At 43.8% G+C, this 20,008-nt stretch overlaps 1 protein-coding gene across 2 annotated transcripts in view; it reads right to left on the bottom strand.

The window, feature by feature from the left end:
• CREB5 (cAMP responsive element binding protein 5) overlaps positions 1–20,008 on the bottom strand; it is a gene marked incomplete at its 3' end in the record, with an annotated part of 332,872 nt that overhangs the window by 116,211 nt on the left and 196,653 nt on the right. The window contains exon 1 of one of the 2 annotated variants that reach the window (XM_082846273.1): positions 15,341–15,568. The exons of the other annotated variant lie outside the window; for it this stretch is intronic. Within the exon in view, the coding sequence (XP_082702399.1) occupies positions 15,341–15,387 (47 nt within the window). The 5' untranslated portion in view covers positions 15,388–15,568. Of the gene's footprint in view, positions 1–15,340; positions 15,569–20,008 lie in introns of those variants that run through there. 2 annotated transcript variants of the gene reach the window in all.

Below are 20,008 nucleotides of genomic sequence, written 5' to 3'. Positions count from 1 at the left end.
ACTGGGACTTACGCCATCAGTGTTCCTGATTCTCTGGGTTTTGGATTTGGACTGAAATTTGTACCACCAGCTTTCCTAGGACTTCAGCTCGCAGGGATAAGAGCATGGGACTTCTCGGCCTCCATAATTGGTGTGAGCCAATTTTTTATAATAAGTCATATATATCTTCATAGCCTATTGTCTATTGGTTCTTCTTCTCTGGAGACCCCTAACTAATACAGTGTCTCCTCTTTAGAACCTTTTCCCTAGAAAGGGTCCTATATTTCGTTAAATATATTTGATAGCAGTGAATTCGTGGAATCCAGGCATTAACTTTCACAACCCTCATCCTCTACTTCTAATCATTCACCAAATTCTATTCTCTCCACCCTCAAAATAGACCTGGAATCCATCCACTTGGCTCCATCTGCACTACCAAGATCCTAGTCCAAAACACCATCTTTTCTCACTTGGTTCTTCCCACAGTTTCCACCTCCAGCTTTGCTCCTCTCCAATCCAACCTCTGCATCACAGCCAGAATGATCTAATCATGACATTTCCCTCCTCAACATTCTTCCATGGCTTTGCTCAGCATATCAGAATTTAATAAAATCATCCTTTAAGCATTCTACCTCTTTGATATCTGTAGTACTACTTTCCAATCTGACTTGAGATGTTTCACCCATCCTGGCTTTCACTCGTTTCCTAGAATGTGCCAAGCTCTTTCCTACCCCAGGACCTTAATACATCCTACTGCCTTTGCCTGGCATGTTTAGCCATCTGCTCTTTTGTTGACCAGCTCTTATTTCCCTTTTAGGTCTCAGTTTAAATATCACTTTCTTAAAATTATCTCTGACCCCCAAATTCCAGGTGCCTCTAATTTAGAGGGTTCCATAGCTCCATGTGCTTGTCCTTCATGCTATTTCTAACAATATTTTTATAGGTATGATTATTTATTTAGTGTCAGTCTTTCCCATTAGACTCATAGCTCCCTGATGGCAGGGGCTATGTACCTTTTGACGGCCAGAGGTAAAGTCATTCTGATTTCTTTTAACCATTGAGAAAATCTGTGCTTGCTTTCTGGAATATTCCACTCCATTTGGATGGAGAAGGACGGAGAATACCATAATACAGCTGGAAAGATTTCTAGAAGTTAAGACGACGATCCAAAGTAAGTGAGTACCAGGGTACTCACCTACATGCTCTTCTTAGTAATAGACCTTTCTGCCCTTCTGAAGCCTGGGGCTGTTCCTTTTGAAAAGCACAAAAGCAAAAATGCCAAGTGGAAATGTTCATTCCAGGGCTTCTGATTTTTGCTTTAGGTTAATGTTGAAGCAGTCAACGGTTCTTATGATAGTTAAGTGTTTTCCTTTTTTGCCAATGGTTTCAATTGTTGAAGCTCTCCGGAAGAGTCAAAACCCATAATTTTTATGTAAGGTTCCCAAGCATCAAATATATATGCCAAGCAAGCTTCTTTAGTTAAAATAGGGCATAAAGAACTATAGTTATAAGTGCCATGGATTGCTTTCCTTATAAGGCAGAAAATTGAAAAACGGATCTTCTGGTTTTTTACTCAAAAACAAAGTAAACAAAATCAGTGATTTCAAAGTCCACTGTGGCTGAGAGAATTCATTTTCTTAATATGGAGTGGGCAGAAAATTGAAAAAAGGATCTTCTGGTTTTTTACTCAAAAACAAAGTAAACAAAATCAGTGATTTCAAAGTCCAGTGTGGCTGAGAGAATTCATTTTCTTAATATGGAGTGGGCTCCGGAGTGATGGAGAGAGTGGACATTCAGGAATGACTGTCTACTGCAGACTTCTGGCAAACTCTTTGGCCTATTGGTCCACAGCCAGTGTTTTTCTTCACAAATGAATTCCACATCTTTATTAAGTTAAGTATTTCTTTTTTTTTATTATTTGAAACATACTTTAAATATTTTGTTTTATGACGTCCTGGAAATTGATACAGTTCCTTCCAGATCAAGGAAGATGGAGAAATCAATTACGTTTTTTTTTTGTTTTTTCACATTGAGAGTGATTACACAAAAATTATGCCCCAATTTAGTTTATCCATTACTATGGATATCATTTGATGTCATGTGTGAACAACTCAGGACAGCCAGAATTAAAGGTGTCCTTCTAATTAGATGAATCGGGTATTTTCACAGAAAAGCCCTAAATGATTATTAAATAGAAATATACCTCTGGTGTGAGTTGATTTGTAAAAGACTACGCAGTTAGAATTATAGATTTTAAATTACAATTAACCTTTTATACGAAAAACCCCTGTAAGAACAAACCAAAATACATCAGAAGCCTGATGTGAGCTTTGTAAACCACAGAATGAATCTTATTAAAATGAACTTTATCTGACATGCGTGAAATTTCAAAGTTGCCCCATTTAGACATGAGTTAATTGGCTTTATCCAAAAACGAAGGAATTTTAAGGATCATTTAAATCATGAGAATTGTTGGTTCAGAATGCAGGGAAGGGCTAGGAAAAGAAACGAAGCCCAGCCCTTAACAGAAACTAGAGTTCCCTTTCCCACTCTTCAAAACCAAGTTCTCAAAACCTCCTAATGGTTTTCACTGTTTTCTTTCCACTGCTTATCATAATCAGGGAACCACAAATTTGCATCCCTAATGGACCCTTTTCAAAAGTGTGTTGACATTTCAGTAGGTTTTGAGTAGCTTGTAATGCTTCTCTCAATTTGGGCAGGTGCCCACAAATCTCCTTATATGGGTCTCAACATATAGACGGTCTGCTTTACTCACTTTTTTTTTTAAACCCCCTGGGAACCTATCTTAATTATACTCTTAAAAAAGTGAAAACTCAGAAGTCAGATGACTCAGAAAATGAGCGTCTAGCTGGACAACCACATGCAGGGCAGCATCTTAACTGTATCTGTGAACTCAGGCTCGAGTCAAAAGTATCATCCCTTGTGTGGCAAATTCACTTTTTTGAGCTTCTATTTTTATCAAAAGGAAATAGATATAAATAAGACCATGCAGATAAACATAGGTTAGGGGAGGGAGAATGTTGAAGTCAAGCAGGGAGCTCATCATCTGAGCAAAAACTCCACTGTATTTTACTGCTTGAATTTTCTACAAGGACCAAGAACCCAAGAGGGCCTGAGGAGGGGCAATTTCAGTCCCACCTACTTTTTGTGGCTTCAGTAAAAATACAATCCAACAGAAACACAACTAAAATTATTTTTTAAGTTTATTTTTTTAAACATTTACTCAGCTCCTGCTATGTTTCAAGAACTGTGCTGGGAGCCCAGAGTCAATAAAAGATCATCCCTGCCCTTAAGAAATCCATCATGTAGTAAGGGAAACAGACAAGGCATGGAAGTCAGAGTAGGTGTAAAGGGAGAATCCCCCAACTGATATCTGATACCCCGGGGGTTTCAGGGGAGGGAACTTAGGAAAGGAGACACAAGAATTGTTCCAGGAAAGATGAGAAGTTAGCACACGTGTGTGTGCGTTCACTTACATATGTGTGTGTGAGAGTGAGGGAGAGGAGATATTGGTAAGTAGAGGCTCAAAGCCGAGTTAACCATCTGTGCAAAGCAGGTTGTTAAAGTACATCAACACAGGCCAACAAGATATTAAATAATTACTGCTGTTCATAGCTTAACATGAGATGAGAACAATCTCTTTGAGTGATAACAAGCCCTGTCTAGAAATGCATGCTATCTGATGTGCATCCATTCAGCCTGATCCCCCTGTAGATGACAAACTGGGCATGTAGATGACTACATACATTGAGAATTTTTAAAATTAATTTTCTAGTATTTCACGTAGGTGTCTGAGTTACAAACTAAAAGAACAGCTTGATAGACTGTAGTGCACACATTTGATCCTTTTTGAATTAGAGGGCAGTACACTAAAAGGGAGACAGAGATTTAGGGTAAGTGGCAGGGAGGCACTGAGCTATGGGCAGGGGCTCAGCATTTTCTGGAAACAAAGAAGCCCTTCTTGGCCCTATTATCCTATATTAAGCTGCTTTGGAAAAGGTAAAAATGGAGCCAGAATTTGGCCCTACTTTTTCTGATTCTGAAGCTGGTATCACTGAGTTTTCTCTCCAGTATACCTAGTTTTCATTTATTTCTCACTTTGAGCTCAATAAATATAAATAGGCATGAGATGGGGAGGGGTTGTATATTTTAACAATCACTGCCACGTAGGATTCTCATTGGAGGTACTGAAAACAGTTTTCTGTGTTTCTTGTGACTTCTACTCTCCCTTTCAGGCGCTCCTTTTGCAACAAATTAATTTTAGCTCCTGGAGAGGAAGGTCCTACCTCAAAACATGGTGTCAGATGCTGTACTAACAAGATAATAGATTTCCCATTACTTCCAGCATAAAGTTAAAACATATAGATTTAAAGATAGCATAGATTGTGTGTGTGTGTGTGTGGTCTACATTGACTTGAAACATTTTGAAAAGTACATTGTTGTCCCCTACTTTCTAAATCGATATTGGCAGTCACTGAATACACCCTTTATTTCAAAGGAAAAGAAAGGAAGGAAGGAAGCAGGCAAGCAAACCTTGGTCATCCTGGCTTAAACAGGAAAATGAAACAAGGGCTTAAGACAAGGTAGCTTCACAGAGCAAATGGCCTGGCCCAAGCCTTCTCACCCAGGCTCCTTCCCTCACTCGCTGTGCGCAGCTTACCCAAAACCCACTCTGTCTGTGCTTTCGCATGTGAAAAATGAGATTGTCAGCTGGCTTCTGTCAGGAGTACCTAGTAAAAAAGAATGGGATGGGAGGGCACTGAATACATAAGTTGCACAGCTCTCCTAACGTAATCAGTCCATGGGTCCTTCCTATGTTGCTCCTGATTTTCCTCACGCCAGTAAAAATTCTGAAGTGTGGAAAAGTTCTATATAGCTTATTCAATAAAGAAGCTATAACAGAATTCAAGTTCCTAGGACCATTCCCAGCAACTTGAAAACCGCAACCCATGCCCTGCCTCTATAATATATAGCATTTCCACAGTGCGGCTGTTTTAATAAACCAATGGATATTTCCCTCCAGTCCGTTTGCTTTTAGTGGACTTTTTTTTTCTGTCTCCAAAGAAGCTGACACTATAATGTCAGACAAATGACTAGAATAACTGTGCATTGCTCTAGACACCAGTGAATAAAATATATCAAATACTGCATATCCCTAGAGTATATTATTCCACTTAGAAAATGGTATAATTGACTTTGGGTAGTATGGGAGAAAAAAATCCAAAAATTTAAGAGTGGTGGGGTTATTTTCTGGTAATTGCCTGACTTGAAACTTTAGTTTGTCAATCAGACAGTTCTCCTCGCCCTATAAATGTGGGGCTTTTTGGTGGGTGGGGTGGGAGGGCGGTATTAAAAGAGAACTGAGAAAATGGCTAAGCCCCACAGGCCTTTTTTCTTGTCATAAAGTTGTTGTCAGAAAGATTCGCTATTATGTCTGGGATGGGTGAACTCCGTGGCATTTTGCGTTCAGTAAAAATGTCTCAAACCATTTCTCAAACATTTTGAGGTTTGGCAAAAACCTGAAATCCATCTTGCCAAGCACTTTCCCCCCCTTAATTCTTAAACCCATGTGTCTTTCAAGGGAAATTTAATCTGTATGTTTCTGATTCATTTACACTTAACTCATCAAAATGGTGTTTTGTAAGAGCTATTTGATGTTCAAGAAGTCTTATGAGCTGCTCTCTTGATAAGTCTGAAAAACCTTTCTTTCGGAGAACCAGAAAATTGTATTTTACCAGCTGTAGGCCAAATGCCTTGAGCTGTGTTAACAGTCAAGAACCTGCTGAATTTAGGAGGCAAGAAAACAGACACAGTGACATAAATAAACATCTTCACGTCTGCCTGCTCACACGTCCACCAAAGGCCTTTCAAACTCATTCTTTCCCTGAAGAAGCCTAGTCCATGAGGCCTAAGAACAAGCCATAAAGCTGAAACAGGAAAGAACTATGGTCCTACAGCAAAAATTCCCACTCATTCTGGAGATGACCAGTTGAAAATTCCTAGCTCGGAATCAATGGAAGTAAAACCTGGTGTGTTTCATTAGATAACTCTCTTACCTAGGAAATAAAATTATCAATGAATGCCAGAACAAGAAGAGACTTAGGAAATTTCTAGTCCAGTAATATTCAGATTGTGTTCCAAGGACTTCTGGGTGGAGGTGGGGACATGAGTTGAGGTAGGAGCTGTGGGCCAATCAGAGGCTCTATTTTCCATACTGGGCTTCCCCATAAAAAGTTTTTTTTTTTTTTTTTTTTTAAAGTACTCTAAGAGTAAATTCAGTTTGAAAACAAATACCTTCATTTTATATGAGGACACTGAGGTCTGGGGACGGAATCTTGGAGTTGGGACAGAGCTGGCAATATAACCCAGGTCTCCTGACCCTGGTCCAGTACTCCACTGACCTTTCCACTGGGCCAGTGCTTTTTGAACTCTGGCTGTAGTTCATTAGTGGATCAATTAGTGAGAAATTGGTGAAATCAGGTTAATCTGACATGGCTAGTGTTTTATAGGATGTGATATCCGAGAAGTTAGACACAGTTAAGATTAAGAATTGTTTCATCAAACTATACATACACACACATAGGTAAACATATACATATGAGTACACTGGGCTGTGGTATAAAATATATTTCTTACTGTTGTTCATATCAAAAAAGTTTCGAGGGCTTCCCTGGTGGCGCAGTGGTTAAGAATCCGCCTGCCAGTGCAGGGGCCACAGGTTCAAACCCTGGCCCGGGAAGATCCCACGTGCCGTGGAGCAACTAAGCCTGTGAGCCACAACTACTGAGCCTGCGCGCCTAGAGCCCGTGCTCTGCAACAAGCGAAGCGACCTCAATGAGAAGCCCGCGCACGGCAACGAAGAGTAGCCCCCGCTCGCCACAACTAGAGAAAGCCCGCGCACAGCAACGAAGACCCAACGCAGCCAAAAATAAATTAAAAAAAAAAAAAAAGTTTCAAAACCCCTTTACCATACAGAAAACCATGTTTCTTTTCCTGGCAGTTCAGCCAATAGCAGTTTTCAATTCGCCTCGTTAAAGACCACATGGCTGGAAGACCCAGCACGATGATGAGCCTTCTCACTTCCTGGAAGAAATCCTAAGAATCACCAGACTATCTCACCAAAGTCAGCTTAATACAGATTGGGAGAAACGAACAAGGAACAAACGTGTGGTAGGGGAGGGATGCGGGGACAGATATCTAGCTGAGAAAAGAAGGGGTCATACTCATCTTCGTATGATTTACAAACAGCAAGAATGATTTCCGACTCGCATACCATGCAGTTGGACAGTGCAAGATCCAGACATCTTAGCACCAGCATATTTCCAAAGTGCATTTTCCAAGCACTTAACAGTCATTAATTAGTTAGAAACATCCTTTCAAGGTCGGGAGGCACAATAGTTCATCTCCACACCACAGAGCTTTGGAGACTGCAGGGAAGCTGAATAGTACAGCACCTGGATAATTACTGTGGGAAGATTAATTGGGTTAACTGGCTGTGAAGAATCTCGTGATAAAGCATTATGAAAAATGCTGCCCGCTTTGCACTCTTAGATGTCAGTGCTGGCGTCCTTTGTGCCTAACAGCTGAAAGCTGCCTCCCTGGGAAAGGATGCAAAGTCATTAAAACAACTATGAATTACCCTTTGCTCTCTCGCTTTTTTTTTTTTTTTTCCAGAATCATAATGAAGTGACAAGTTTTCTGTGGTCACAAAGTGTCAGAGTCTCTTTGGGATTAAAGTGCAAAGTGGGGCTGGGTTGGGAATTGTGGTCTAAAACCGTTCCCTAGGTGGGGAGCGAGAGGGAGGAAGCAGCAAGTTTCAGAGCCCAGAGGTCATCCTGCAGGTGGGTGGGTGCTGGTTCGGGGGGGTTTCCAAGCTCTGTCCTCATCGCCACGCATTCAGTGTATCAAGGGCTGGTGTGGGGAGAGGGAGGAAGCGAGAGAGCGGTGGCAAGCAGACAGAGCTGACTCCTGGACGTTTACCCCGTCTCACTTATGGACTAGGGACGGTTCGCCCCACCCACTAACTAGACACCAGGGAGCTTTTGGTTGGAAGCAGAAAGCAAAGTATCTTGTCCGCCTCCCCACCCCTCCCTCCAGACCAGAGGGTGGAGTGTTTGCACAGCCAGGTGCCTGAATGACTCCCAGCTTCTCCAGGCCTGCCAGCAGCTCCTCTGTGCCCCTGCACCTCTGAGTCTTTCTTTGCACTCTTCCTACCACACCACCCCCAGGAGCCAGAACTCAAAAGGGGATTGAGAAGCATCAGCTTGAGCAAGAAGATGCGGTTCCTGGCTCCAGGAAACCCAAGAGCCTGGCAGGGTGAAAATGTTCTCTTCATTGCATTAGAGCCAGGTCTTGGCACCTGCCACCAAATAGCTTTATGATAGCAGATAATTAGTCACAGTTTGGGGTGGCCTCAATTCCTGATCGGTAAGATGAATGCGCTGGGTTGAAGGATCTCTAAAGTTCCCGCCTCATCAATGCATTTAGAATGAGAGGATTATTATTCTATTGCTAAGGAAGTTCTGGGTGCTGAGAGTAAAGGCAAAGCAAATGCCATCCCTTGTGACCTGTACGCTGGAGCTTCCTCTTCACCCTCGGTGGAAGGAAAAGGCAAAAAGCAGCCTCGTCCTGAGCTGGGGCCAGGTCTGAATTAAGAAAAATAATTTGCCTAGAGAGAGCTCACTTTGTAAACCATATTAGGGTGGATGCTGGTGAAAGCAAAACTAAAGGTGAAAATGCAACGTGAGAGTAATTTACGTGTACATTTATACTAAATGGGTTTATCATAATTGCTGTTATTATTATTAATTCCAGAAGAATTAAAGGAGATCAGCCACTTATTGCAGAGTGTTGCTGAGCTGACTGAAGTACTATGATACATAAGAAGGTCAAGAAGAGGTAAATGCAAAAGAAAAATTGCTTTATGCCATCTAAAAAAGAAATCTACTACTAAAAGGCGTAGGAAGAAAAAAAAGATCCAGCTCTTCTTGGCTCTGAAATAAACTGCTTTCAAGTGAGAGCTTAAGCCTCATTTTCTGGCCAGTGAAGAGATGCTCACAGAGAATAGAACCAATGATATGCTTCTCTCCTCACCTCTTCTGTCCACAGTCTCCTTGGCATTCTGTGACTCAGTTTACCTTTCTGGGAAGGAACTGGTAAATGACAGTGTTTCTCTCTAAACTATTGATGCCCCAAATAGACTATTATTCAGACTTCCAAAAAAAGTCAGCTGGTCCCATTATTAAATAACTAACACTTATTGAACATTTCCCATGCTAAGTGCATTTAGGCATTATCTCATGGATTCCATTTCATAGATGAAGTAATGGAGGCTCAGAAACTTTCAACATATTGTCAGAAATCACACAGCTACAAGTGGCAAAGCCAGAGCCTGAACACAGATCTGTCCACTCCAAAGAGATTCATGGGGCACAGTCACATGGGCCGTATTGATTTTGAATAAGCAGTCTCCACCTCTGCAAAGGAGCTTGCTTGTCAGCCCTTACTTAGCAGTGATATGGGCCCCACTGAGGGCAGAGGGGCAGAGCCAAGTGGGCAGCCAGGCCCACAAGGCTACAAGGGGCCTAGATGGCCTCTCTGCCACGTCAGCACATGTATCCAGCTCCACGTGACTTCAGCCTTTAAAGATCTTTGATTTTAACAGTTCATAGGTTCCTAAAACACAGTAATTCATAGTAGGCATTCCAGCTTATAGAACACAGCCTCTTGGCCCCATTTTCCATCTCCCATTAAGACGAGTGATTGAGTCTATGTATTAATAGATACCTTGGCATTCCTTTGAAACCTTATTATTGTTTTTTTCCAGGCTTTGCTGTTTTGGACACATCCAGTTCTATTTTAGTCATTAAAGACAGCAAGGAAAAAAATTATACGGTAGAATTCAATTTTGGGTATCATGTGGTGGAAAGCAAGACTTTGCTGATAGCGAGCCGGGTCTTGGCTATCGTATAACTACTGTTGCGCTCTCCATAATGAGTGCGAACTATTGATTAATTCTTCTCGGGTGCAGCGTTGCTTCATCAATCATTAAATAAGCTCTCCTGCCAGGGTAGGCACAGGAAGAAAAGAGGTATGGACTTGTTATAAAGTGTTTGTGTACTACGTTGTGGACTTTGGAGTGCTAAGTCAAGTCGATTTCAGTTTTCAAGGATGTACGTAGTCAAGGAACTGCTGTGGTTTGCAACCAAAATTCATGAAATACACACCTCTGAAAGCACCAAGGCTTACTGTACAATTTAATCAGGCTAGCAAAGTCTGTTTAAAAATTATAAACTTCAGATTTGAACCACAGAAGTTTGATTGGCCCCCACGTTCCTTCCTCCTCTCAGCTATTCCCCACATCCCTGCGCTATGACCATGGCCGCTGGCTCAGATGCTCGCACCCACATCTTTCCAAAATCCAATGCAAAGAAGTCCCCTTCGAAGTTCAGAGGCCCAAGAAGACCAAACAAAAAGAGAGCAGAAAGGAGAAGGCCGTGTTCAATCCACTGCTTCTCCTTTTTTTATGGGAAGTTTCAGGTGTGCCCACCCTACGTGGGCACAGGCCCACGACAGTGCTCAATCTCAAGTCCACGCTAATCTCTGCCTTTGCATGTTGACCTGGCCTTCCTGACCAATGCTTATTTAGTAAAATCTGAGACGTTTTTTATCATGAAGCTTGAGATAGCCTGAGGTCTCGTTTCCAGCAGAGGCTTGGGAACCTTAAGATGGAACCCTTGATATAAGTCTTGGGCCCCATCACTGTTATATAATCCCACCAACTTCACCATCATAACCCTTGCCACCTTGGAAAACCCCTTCTCTTCATTCTCCAAACATCATTTTTACCACCAGAAAAGATATGCGAGAGGAGGTAACAAGCTTAAAAGGGAGCCTCACCCGACTAAAGATAGGCGTTACACACATAAACTATTGCAAATAGAAATTCTCTTAATCAAGCCAGGAGTAGAATCCAGTTCTCACGACTGAATTCACTCATCTCCATTTCACTCCATTTTCCCATTCACAAAGCCATCGCTGAGCATGAATGGGGACACAAGGGTCTTTCTTCCAACCTGCATTGTTCTCATCTCTCCCCCCACTCAGGTCACTGGGAATTTGGCAGGTTTCATCAGCACTAGTCCTCACCTCACTTTAATCAGAATGGTACTTTTAGTTCTGTTTCAAGTACCTGACTTGATCTCAGACCTGCATGATTTTCTGAATAGAAACAAGGCATAAGGGAAGAGAGGCTGGAAAAGGAAGAAGACTGAGCGACGCAGGGAACAGGATGTCCAGTTAGAATCTGCAGTCAGTCGCCTGCATAGAGACTTCCCAGGAGGACCCTTTCCTGCATCCTCATGACGGGAGCAGCTGAGACTCGATTCCTGTGATCTCACTGTGTGCCAGGGCCCTTAAAGAACGTCTCTAGGGCTTCCCTGGTGGCACAGTGGTTGAGAGTCCGCCTGCCGATGCAGGGGACACAGGTTCGTGCCCCGGTCTGGGAGGATCCCACATGCCGCGGAGTGGCTGGGCCCGTGAACCATGGCCGCTGAGCCTGCGCGTCCGGAGCCTGTGCTCCGCAAGGGGAGAGGCCACAGCAGTGAGGGGCCCGTGTACCGCAAAAAAAAAAAAAAGAATGTCTCTATCCCTCACAACTCCACATGGTAGGTATGGTTATCCTCATTTTACAAAGAAGACAGAAACCATGGCACAGTGAGGTTAAGTAGCATGCCAAAGTCACACAACCAGGAAGTGGAAGAGTGACTTGAACCCAGGCCTTTTGACCCACAAACACATGCTCTTTTCAGAAGATCCCGCACTACTTCTCTGACCAATAGCTGCCTGACTTCCTGGTGTCCTCCCCTTTCTTCATGTCATAGATGTGTCTACCAGGGGGGAAATGGCAGGAGAAGACGAAGAAGGCTGAGTTCAGCACTGACTTAGGGTTAAGCTTAGGCATGTACAGTGGGCAACCCTCTGCTCTGTGCCTGGCATACACATGGAATAGACTTGTGCTACTTCTTTTATGCCATCAAAGCCCTACCTCCCCCTTCACCTGCTAATGCTAATATGTGAGGCGTGGCTCCGAGGACCCTCCACAGAGGGCAAAGCTACCACTAAGGCCATGCCCCAAGGAATGTAAAACATGGACAACCACCAAGATAGCCCATTGACAAGCACAGCCACGAGGCCCCTGATGGTCCTGACGGTGGAGGAAAATTTGTCAGTGATGGCAAGCTAGACCTTGTGTGGACTGGACCCAAGGGGTTAGAGCTTGTGTGAACTGTGGCAAGTCTGACCCTTAGTTTTCACATCGATAAAAGCAAAACACACACACACACACACACACACACACACACACACACACACACACAAGTAGAGGTAAGTCTAAGGAACACTGAGTAACAGCAGTGAACTGTAGCACTGTCGATATCCTGGTTGTGATATTACTAGAGTTTTGTCAGATGTCACCAATGGGGGAAACTGGGTAACGGGTACGTGGGAATCTCTGTATTACTTCTTACAAATTCACGTAAGCCTACAAGTACCTCAATAAAAATTTCAATTAGGAAACAACAATAATCAAAACAAAAACTCCAAACAAAACGAAGCAATCACCGAACAGCAGAGCTAATGATTCTTCTTATCCTTCTGGGTTATCATGGGGAGGAAGTGAGGCACTACTATAAGTCTGACCAAGGATCACAGCTGGGCTCACGCCCCTTGCCCTGCCTCTCTGTCAGTCATTTCAGGACCTTTCTGATTATAGGTGAACACCTTGGAGCCAGGTCAACATAAACTGTAATGCTCTAAAAAAGAAATCACGCTCTCTTTATTCCTGAAGACTCTCAAGCACCCACTTGGCAGCCATCAAACTCTGCACAATGACTAATAACCTTCACTAGTGGTTTCGTTTCAGCTCTGGGTAATCCCAGCCCCACACTACCCGCCTCCTCCCCGCCAAATAGGCACAGTTGTGATCCTTCCCTGTGCACCATGAAGCTGGATCCATAAATACATACTTTACAATAAGGCTACTACCCTGGAATGTGGCTGGAGAATAGGGATATTGTCTGGTAAAATTATCTTTCTAACAAGCGCATGTAGTTTTGCCTTTCAAGTTTCTCGAAGGTTTTAAATAGCCTTCAGTTGCATCTAAAAACTGAAGTTTATGTTAAAATTACAGAAACATATCAAGAAGTTGTGCAGTCTTTGGGGGGGAGAATAAATTCAATTAAAAATTCTGTTCTGAATATGAATACGAGTGGACAAAACAGAAATGTCTCCTGCATTTTTAGGACCACTTTATGCATCTTTATATCTCACTGAGGACTCCTTACAGACTGCACATGGAAACTAAGAATTTCACAAGAGGAACATTCATGCCAAAAACAAAAACCAACTTTTAAAGTGAGAAAAAACATGTTCCCCTTCACCCTCCTCCATTCATTTCTTTCAAGGCACTAATTCATCTCGAATTCAAATGTACTTTTCTCTGAAAACTTATGTCAAATACCGTTTAACAGAACACGGACACAGACACCGAACTTTAGAGCTGGAAGGGACTTCAGAGATCACCTGAGATTGGTTCCACGTGGGGAGGAGGGGCTTGTCACCCACCTTGTCTGCTCCCTCATTCTGAAATGAAGCCCAGATGCTTTAAGGGACTCGCTCAAGGTTCACCAGGATTAGCACTCAGGCCTCCTGACCTCCACCACATCATGCCGTTTCTTCCAAAAATCATCTCCCCCTTCCATCTCTGCCCAAAAAAGGCGAGAGGGGAGAAGATCCATAAAAAGTCATGATTAATTATATCCAAAACAGGCATGAAATAAATAAACATAAACACCTTTCTGGTACGTGCCCCATGCCTCAATATGCACCAGCTGTATGATGGTCAAGACTGAGCCAGAGAAGTTTTAGAGCAGCCAAGAGTCGGGGCTTACTCTCTCACTGGGCTGGCTCTCTAGTTGCGGAGGGCTTCGGCTGAGAACTATCTAATAATGCTGGATGGTTTCAGAAAGCATTCAGCACAGGCAGAGCATCATAGCACTAAATATATTTTATGAAACGCACAGAAGTGTGGTCATAATTTTCAAAACGTATAAGTCTCTCTCTCTCTGGGTACCCTGGATCGTTAGAACATTAAGAACACCATCGACTGTCCCTCTCTCCATTTATTTCATGTTAATTCCTTACTCACAAATATTAACTAGCTGTTTCTCAACCAATCAATCCAGAAGTTTTCATCATCTCTCCCACAACTAGAGAATCTCATCTCAAAAATAATTCAAGAACATACAGGTTTGAAAGTTAGCACGGGATTAAGTTAATTGTCACGTGAAAGAGCAGGAAGTTAAAATTAACCGCTGTTAGCATTAACTGAAATAATAGGTGAAAGGCTGTAGCTGCTTTTGGGGATCATCATCTATTACTTTAAAAACCGACAGTATATTCTTAATAATAAATGCAATAGTACAACTCTTCCTATTTAGCATGACAAACCAAAGGGTTTTCCAGGCATTTGCAATTCACCAGTTACACCCAAAAAGTCACCCCCGCTCCCACTGTCACTTCACTTCGACCTTTTATGAAAAGACAACCGTTTTGAGCCATTTAAGAAGAGAAAGAGAGAGAATCCTCGTGGAAAATAATACACAGCTGTGATAATATCATGTTTTTTTAAAATACCATAATATAGTTTTACTTTTAATAATAAAAGATAAAAAAGGGGCGTCTGTGAATAATTAGAGATTGCAGTCTGAAGCCAGTTACAGTCACTGCAATTGATAATAAACTGAAAACCCCTTGAGAGCAGGTAAATGCTTTGCAACCCTGACCCCCTTGCTCTCACATTACTTAACTACCCTGCGGTTCTTGCATTACATCACCATTCAAGCGATTGGTTCCTGCATTTTAACTCTCTCCCTGTCTCCTCCGATTAGGATCGACACCGCAGCAAAGAAACTTCGCCCGAGTTTGCTTTCTCGCTTCGCTTTTTATTTGTGGCCCCTTATGCTCCAATCCCTCGGGCTCGCGCTGCTTTTGTGTGTGTGTGTGCCCAACCCAGCCTCGGTTCAACTCATTCAGGTCGCTGTACTAGAACAAAAACTCTGATCCAAGTGAAAAGAAATGCCTCTTCGGGACCAGAAGAGGAGCGGAGGGGCTGGGGAAAGAGGAGAAGGAAGAAGAGGAGAAACAAAGACGGGCAGAAAGGGGAGAAGGGGGAGAGACAGAGGAGGAGGACGACGACGAAGACTCAAGAAAAGAAGGCGGTAGGGGCCAAAAAAAAAAAATCTATAAAATCGGAAAAAAGAAAATAAAATTAAAAACAAACCTCATGGACATCACTGAGGCTGAATTCCCTCCTGAGGTGCAGAACATGAGAGCTCTGGAATGAGTGTGTGTAGAATTTGAGCCAAGGCTTAACTAGCCTGAGTGAGTCACATCCTTCCCACTTGATTCCAGGCCAAGCGATGATGTAATGTGCTGGCCCTTCTCTTGCGCCCAGCTCTGGCTCTCTCCCTCCGGCTTGCTCGCTCTCTTTCTCCTGGGCTCGCCCTCCTCCCCCTTCTCCTTTTTAGCTCAGTGCTGGTGAAGTCACCATTTAAATCTGGCAGAACTGAAGCAGAAACTTCAATGTAACCAAAACAGCCCCAGGCCGAGTTCCAGACTCAGGGAGCCTTAGTGGTGCAATTGCCCTTAGAAACGAGTAAACAGAGCCGGGAAACAGTACCGCCTGGGGATGGCCCAGCAGCTGCCTGGGACTCAGAGGGGGACCCGGAGTTCTACGGGCAGGGGTCCACTGGTTCCAATTTTCTTTTTTTTTTTTTTTTTTAATGCTGGTTAAAAAAAAAAAAGAAGAAAGTCCCTGAATTTGGTGAAAGGGAAATAACAGTGGAGACACAGGCAGAGGTGGAGACGAAGAGGTGGAAGAGCAGGTTGGAAGGATAAGCAGGAAAAACCAGGACAGGCCACCAGCGCAGGCTTTCTTCAGAACCAGGTGACACGTTTCCATGACCCACAGCCCTTTCTTTTCCTGGAGCTGGATGGGACTTTCTGTTGCTCAGTGCCAACCACCAGCCCTCCAGAGATCTGTCGCATCTGACCTCCCTGTCAGCAAGGGCAAACCCACTCTGGGCCAAACACTCGCCTGCGTGTGGAGCCATCCAGAAGGGGGAATCACAGTCCCTGCTCGCTTGGCCCACGCTGCTGGTCGCTTTTATGTGCAGAAGGGAAAAGGACCCTCGTTGCAAAACACAGACCTCGTCTTCCTGAGATTAGCACTCCACTCTCAGGTGAGTCATTCGAAGAAGAGGGAGTTAGAATACGTTCACCCTCAAAATGAAGACAAGCTATGGGTCCCCCCCACTGGCTGGGGGAGCACTGGTGTGGGTGGGGCCGTCTGTGAGGATACAGGGAGGGCAGCGTGTGTGTCTCTTTTGTAATGACAGAGGGAGGAAAAACAGCCTGGGGTGGTTGTGCGGGGGAGTCAAACATTATCCTTCACAAATGACAGTGAAGCCCTTTAAATGGCGGAATTCTACCCCTCACTTCACACCTCTCCTGCTCAGGACTTTACCTAGAACTGTCCAGACACTTCGCCCGCCGCTTTGTTAGCACAGCTTTTTAACTCTTTCTTCTCTCCGTTTTCTCGTCCCCTCACCCTTAATGTCTCCTTCAGAAAGAAAAGAAAAAGTAATTTTAAAAAATGGGAAGTTCGCTAGAATTTTTTTTTAAATGCCACCAAAAGCAGAAGAAAGGCATGGGGTTGCAATTTATTTTTTTTTCAAAAATAATCATCTATTGCCTCTCGTCGCTTTCTGTGATCAGTGAGTTGACCAGGTGATACAAATGTTGGTCTCTTCGCATGTGGCCAAGCAGAAAAGATCCCAACTTCTAAACTCTGCTTTCAGAGAAATCTCGTAGCTTCTTAAAGATATCTGCTGCCAGGGGACAGGGCTGTTCATCTGAGTCCCTTGGAATTTCAATCAGAGCTTTAGGGACTATCACCAAACTCAGAGTGAAGAGTTAAAAAGCAAGTTTTGCCCAACAGTCTCCCGACCCTGGAGGCTGGGGTGGCGAAGAGCTTTCTCCAGCAGTCTGCCCTGGAGCATGAAATCCCCAATTGACGCTGATGCCACAGTTGCTCCAGTGACACCTTTATCAAGGCAGGCAGCTCTGAATTAGAGGTGATCAGCCGTAATTACAGCTGGCGCCACTGAAGCCTGTGGCCTGACAGCAGCAAATGTGGTTGTTATAAAGTTTGGTCCACCATGTCAGTGGCCTGTATAACTCACTTACGTCTGACTCGCCAAGCAGCTATTGATTTTTCTTCTGATGCAGGGAATAAATAAAACAAAATCTCCAATCGCTTCTACCACCCTTTCCACTTCAAGGCAGGATGATAAGATTTTATATAAATGACTTTCTCCTTTTTATAAGAGCCATCGACCACGTTGGTTAATATACTGAGGATTTTCACTTTCCCTTCTCCACTCCCTACAGCTTGCCTTTTCATATTTAAATGTTATTATTTTAGACATCAAAATGGATATGTGGTGCCGCTTTCCAAATTGACACCTTCCTGTAACCACAAGGGGAAAATGCTCTCGATGGGATTTTTTCTTACACCCTGTCCCAGGGACTGGGTTAAGCTGCTAGATGGTGCTTTTTGTTTTCTCTTTTTTTTTTTACTGAAGTAAGTAAAAGGGGCCCTGTGCTGTAGGTAAAGATTACATAAAGGTACCTTTCTTGTGCCTTCCTTGGAAAGTAACAAAGAAGGTGGCAGTTTTGGCCAAAGCCAGGCACAGACCTCTCACGAGACACACCAGCATCTTTGCTCCTGCTGGGAGGAGGAAGAGGCCAAAGGTTCCAAGGCAGCGAGGGTGCCTCTGATCAGGGGGTGACGTGACCAATGGGTTCAGTGCTTCTAGCCAAACTCCGAGGGCCCTGTACCTGATGATGATGAGATGATGATGCCACTGGGCCAACAATGTGCAGGACACACTGACACTCTAATAAAACTTCTTTGGAGCACTGGCCGGAGTCAGAATTCAGAGTTCAAAGGGGTCTGAGTACTATATTTGCACTTGCCTTCTGAACCTCCCCTTCCCCGCCATTCCAAATCAGGCATTCTCACTGGCTGATGGGCTTCTCCCCACCTGAAAAGAAAGCCTGCTTTCCTATTTCCCTTCCTGTGAGCAGCTAATGATAGAGAATATCCTGTTCCCAAAAGGAAATTCCCCTCCGACTCAAGAGCTTCCTTTTTCACCCATTTGGCCCTCTCGTCGTCTCTCCCCGCTAGCCCCCTCCATGTTCTAGTTGCTCTTCTGAAGAAGGGGGGCTTTGAGGATTAGGGTTTTAAGATGCTGTAATTCCAGCGGGAGCCTTCTTAGAAGTAGCCCCTGGCCAACAGGCTAGGCCTCCAGATTAGCTGGCTTGCTCAGGAATGCTTACGACACCCTCCTTTCAGAACGTGTCCTCCTTGGGGAGAGGGTGGTGGGTACCGCGCAGCTGTTCGGTGTAACTCACATACTCGCAACTCCTGATGAAATGTTCGGCTCCCAAGAAGTGAAAACCTCTGAGATCTGAGCTCAGAGTTCAGAACGGATTTGGACTATCTCCAAAACAACCCACTCGAAAAGCACAACTTGGACTGCAGGACTGAAGAGCACAATAGCCAACTAAAGTAAATTTTGTGTGCCTGGGTGAATTTCTTAGCTCCAACACATTACGGAAACACACAGCAAATATAAGAAATGATAACGATCCTTCCTAGACAGAGCTGATTTTTTTTTTCTTTTAAGTCTGAATTTATTTTCCTCAAGGAAAAGCATATCGTCTTCTTTCAGACATTGTTTTTAAAATTTAACCCACGATTCCTACAGTCCCAGTGGAATTTGAGGGGCCAGATAATTTCAGAGTTAAATAAGCTCTAATGACTATCACATGTACCCAGCCATAAACCTAGTATTAAAAATTATTCAGAAAAAAAGTGGCATCTCTTCCTTTTTTAATTTATAATAACCATCCAGGTGGTTTTCTAAGGCCTCCTTTGCAAATTGCTTCCAGCGAACCTTCCGGTCACAGACCACTGCATACCCACATGGTGTCATTCAGCGTTCCCTTCAACTTGGGTGTCCCGTGTTTTCACAGTGGACAGAGGCTGAGGGGCTGCCTAGGTCAACCTGTGCAGGCAGCATGCTTCCTAAACTGTGTGCAAGCAGGATTCGCTGGTTTGGATGGCTAGGTCTGCTAGCGTCAGCTCCTGGCACTCCCAGGGAGAAAGCGAGAGAGTGGTCAGCCATTGGTTACTTCTGTCTCATACCTACTGTAATTCCTACATCCCAGCTCTGGCTCCAAGTACCCTCAGGCAACTTGCTGGCCTTCCTTGTGTCCAAACCTATTTTTGCCATTCTGAAGTGGCGATGTTGAATGTGACAGACAAAGGAATGAATTTCTAATGATGGAGGCATCGGGAAGCCTTGGGGGTAGGTACTGGGAGGTTATGAGAGACCTTCGATCAGCCCTAAAATATTATCATCAATTCTGCCTACTCACAGTGTATTTTTCCCCCTAACTTCTCCATCTGTAAAATGTGAATGTCGTTGTATCACTCGAACGCACCACAGTTATCTGAAAAGCAGTTGACGCTCAACGGATATTTGTTGGATAAATGAATGAGTGAATGAATGAATAAACGCCTCGGTTCAGGCATTACCTTTCCCGTGAACACCTTGCTGGACTCCCAGGCTGGGGTAGAAGTGTCCCTTTCTCTGGGCTCCTGGATCAGATTCTACCGCAGCAATAAGCCACTTATGGAAAGTACCCATCCCATGCCTGTCTTCCTTGGGAGTCGTTAGCTTCTTCAGGGCAGAGGATGGGCTGATCCACCTCAGTTCCCCTAGCTCTTAGCAAGCACCTGACTCACATACAGTAGGTCTTCAAGAAATGTGACCGAACTGAGTGATGGCAGCACAGGCTGCTCGGTCTTCCCTGAATA

The sequence above is a fragment of the Leucopleurus acutus genome (genome assembly GCF_964270905.1).
Source record: "Leucopleurus acutus genome assembly, chromosome: 9".
Lineage (NCBI taxonomy): Eukaryota > Metazoa > Chordata > Mammalia > Artiodactyla > Delphinidae > Leucopleurus > Leucopleurus acutus.
Note: the sequence above shows the minus strand (reverse complement) of the source record. Positions and strands in the feature narration are given on the sequence as shown.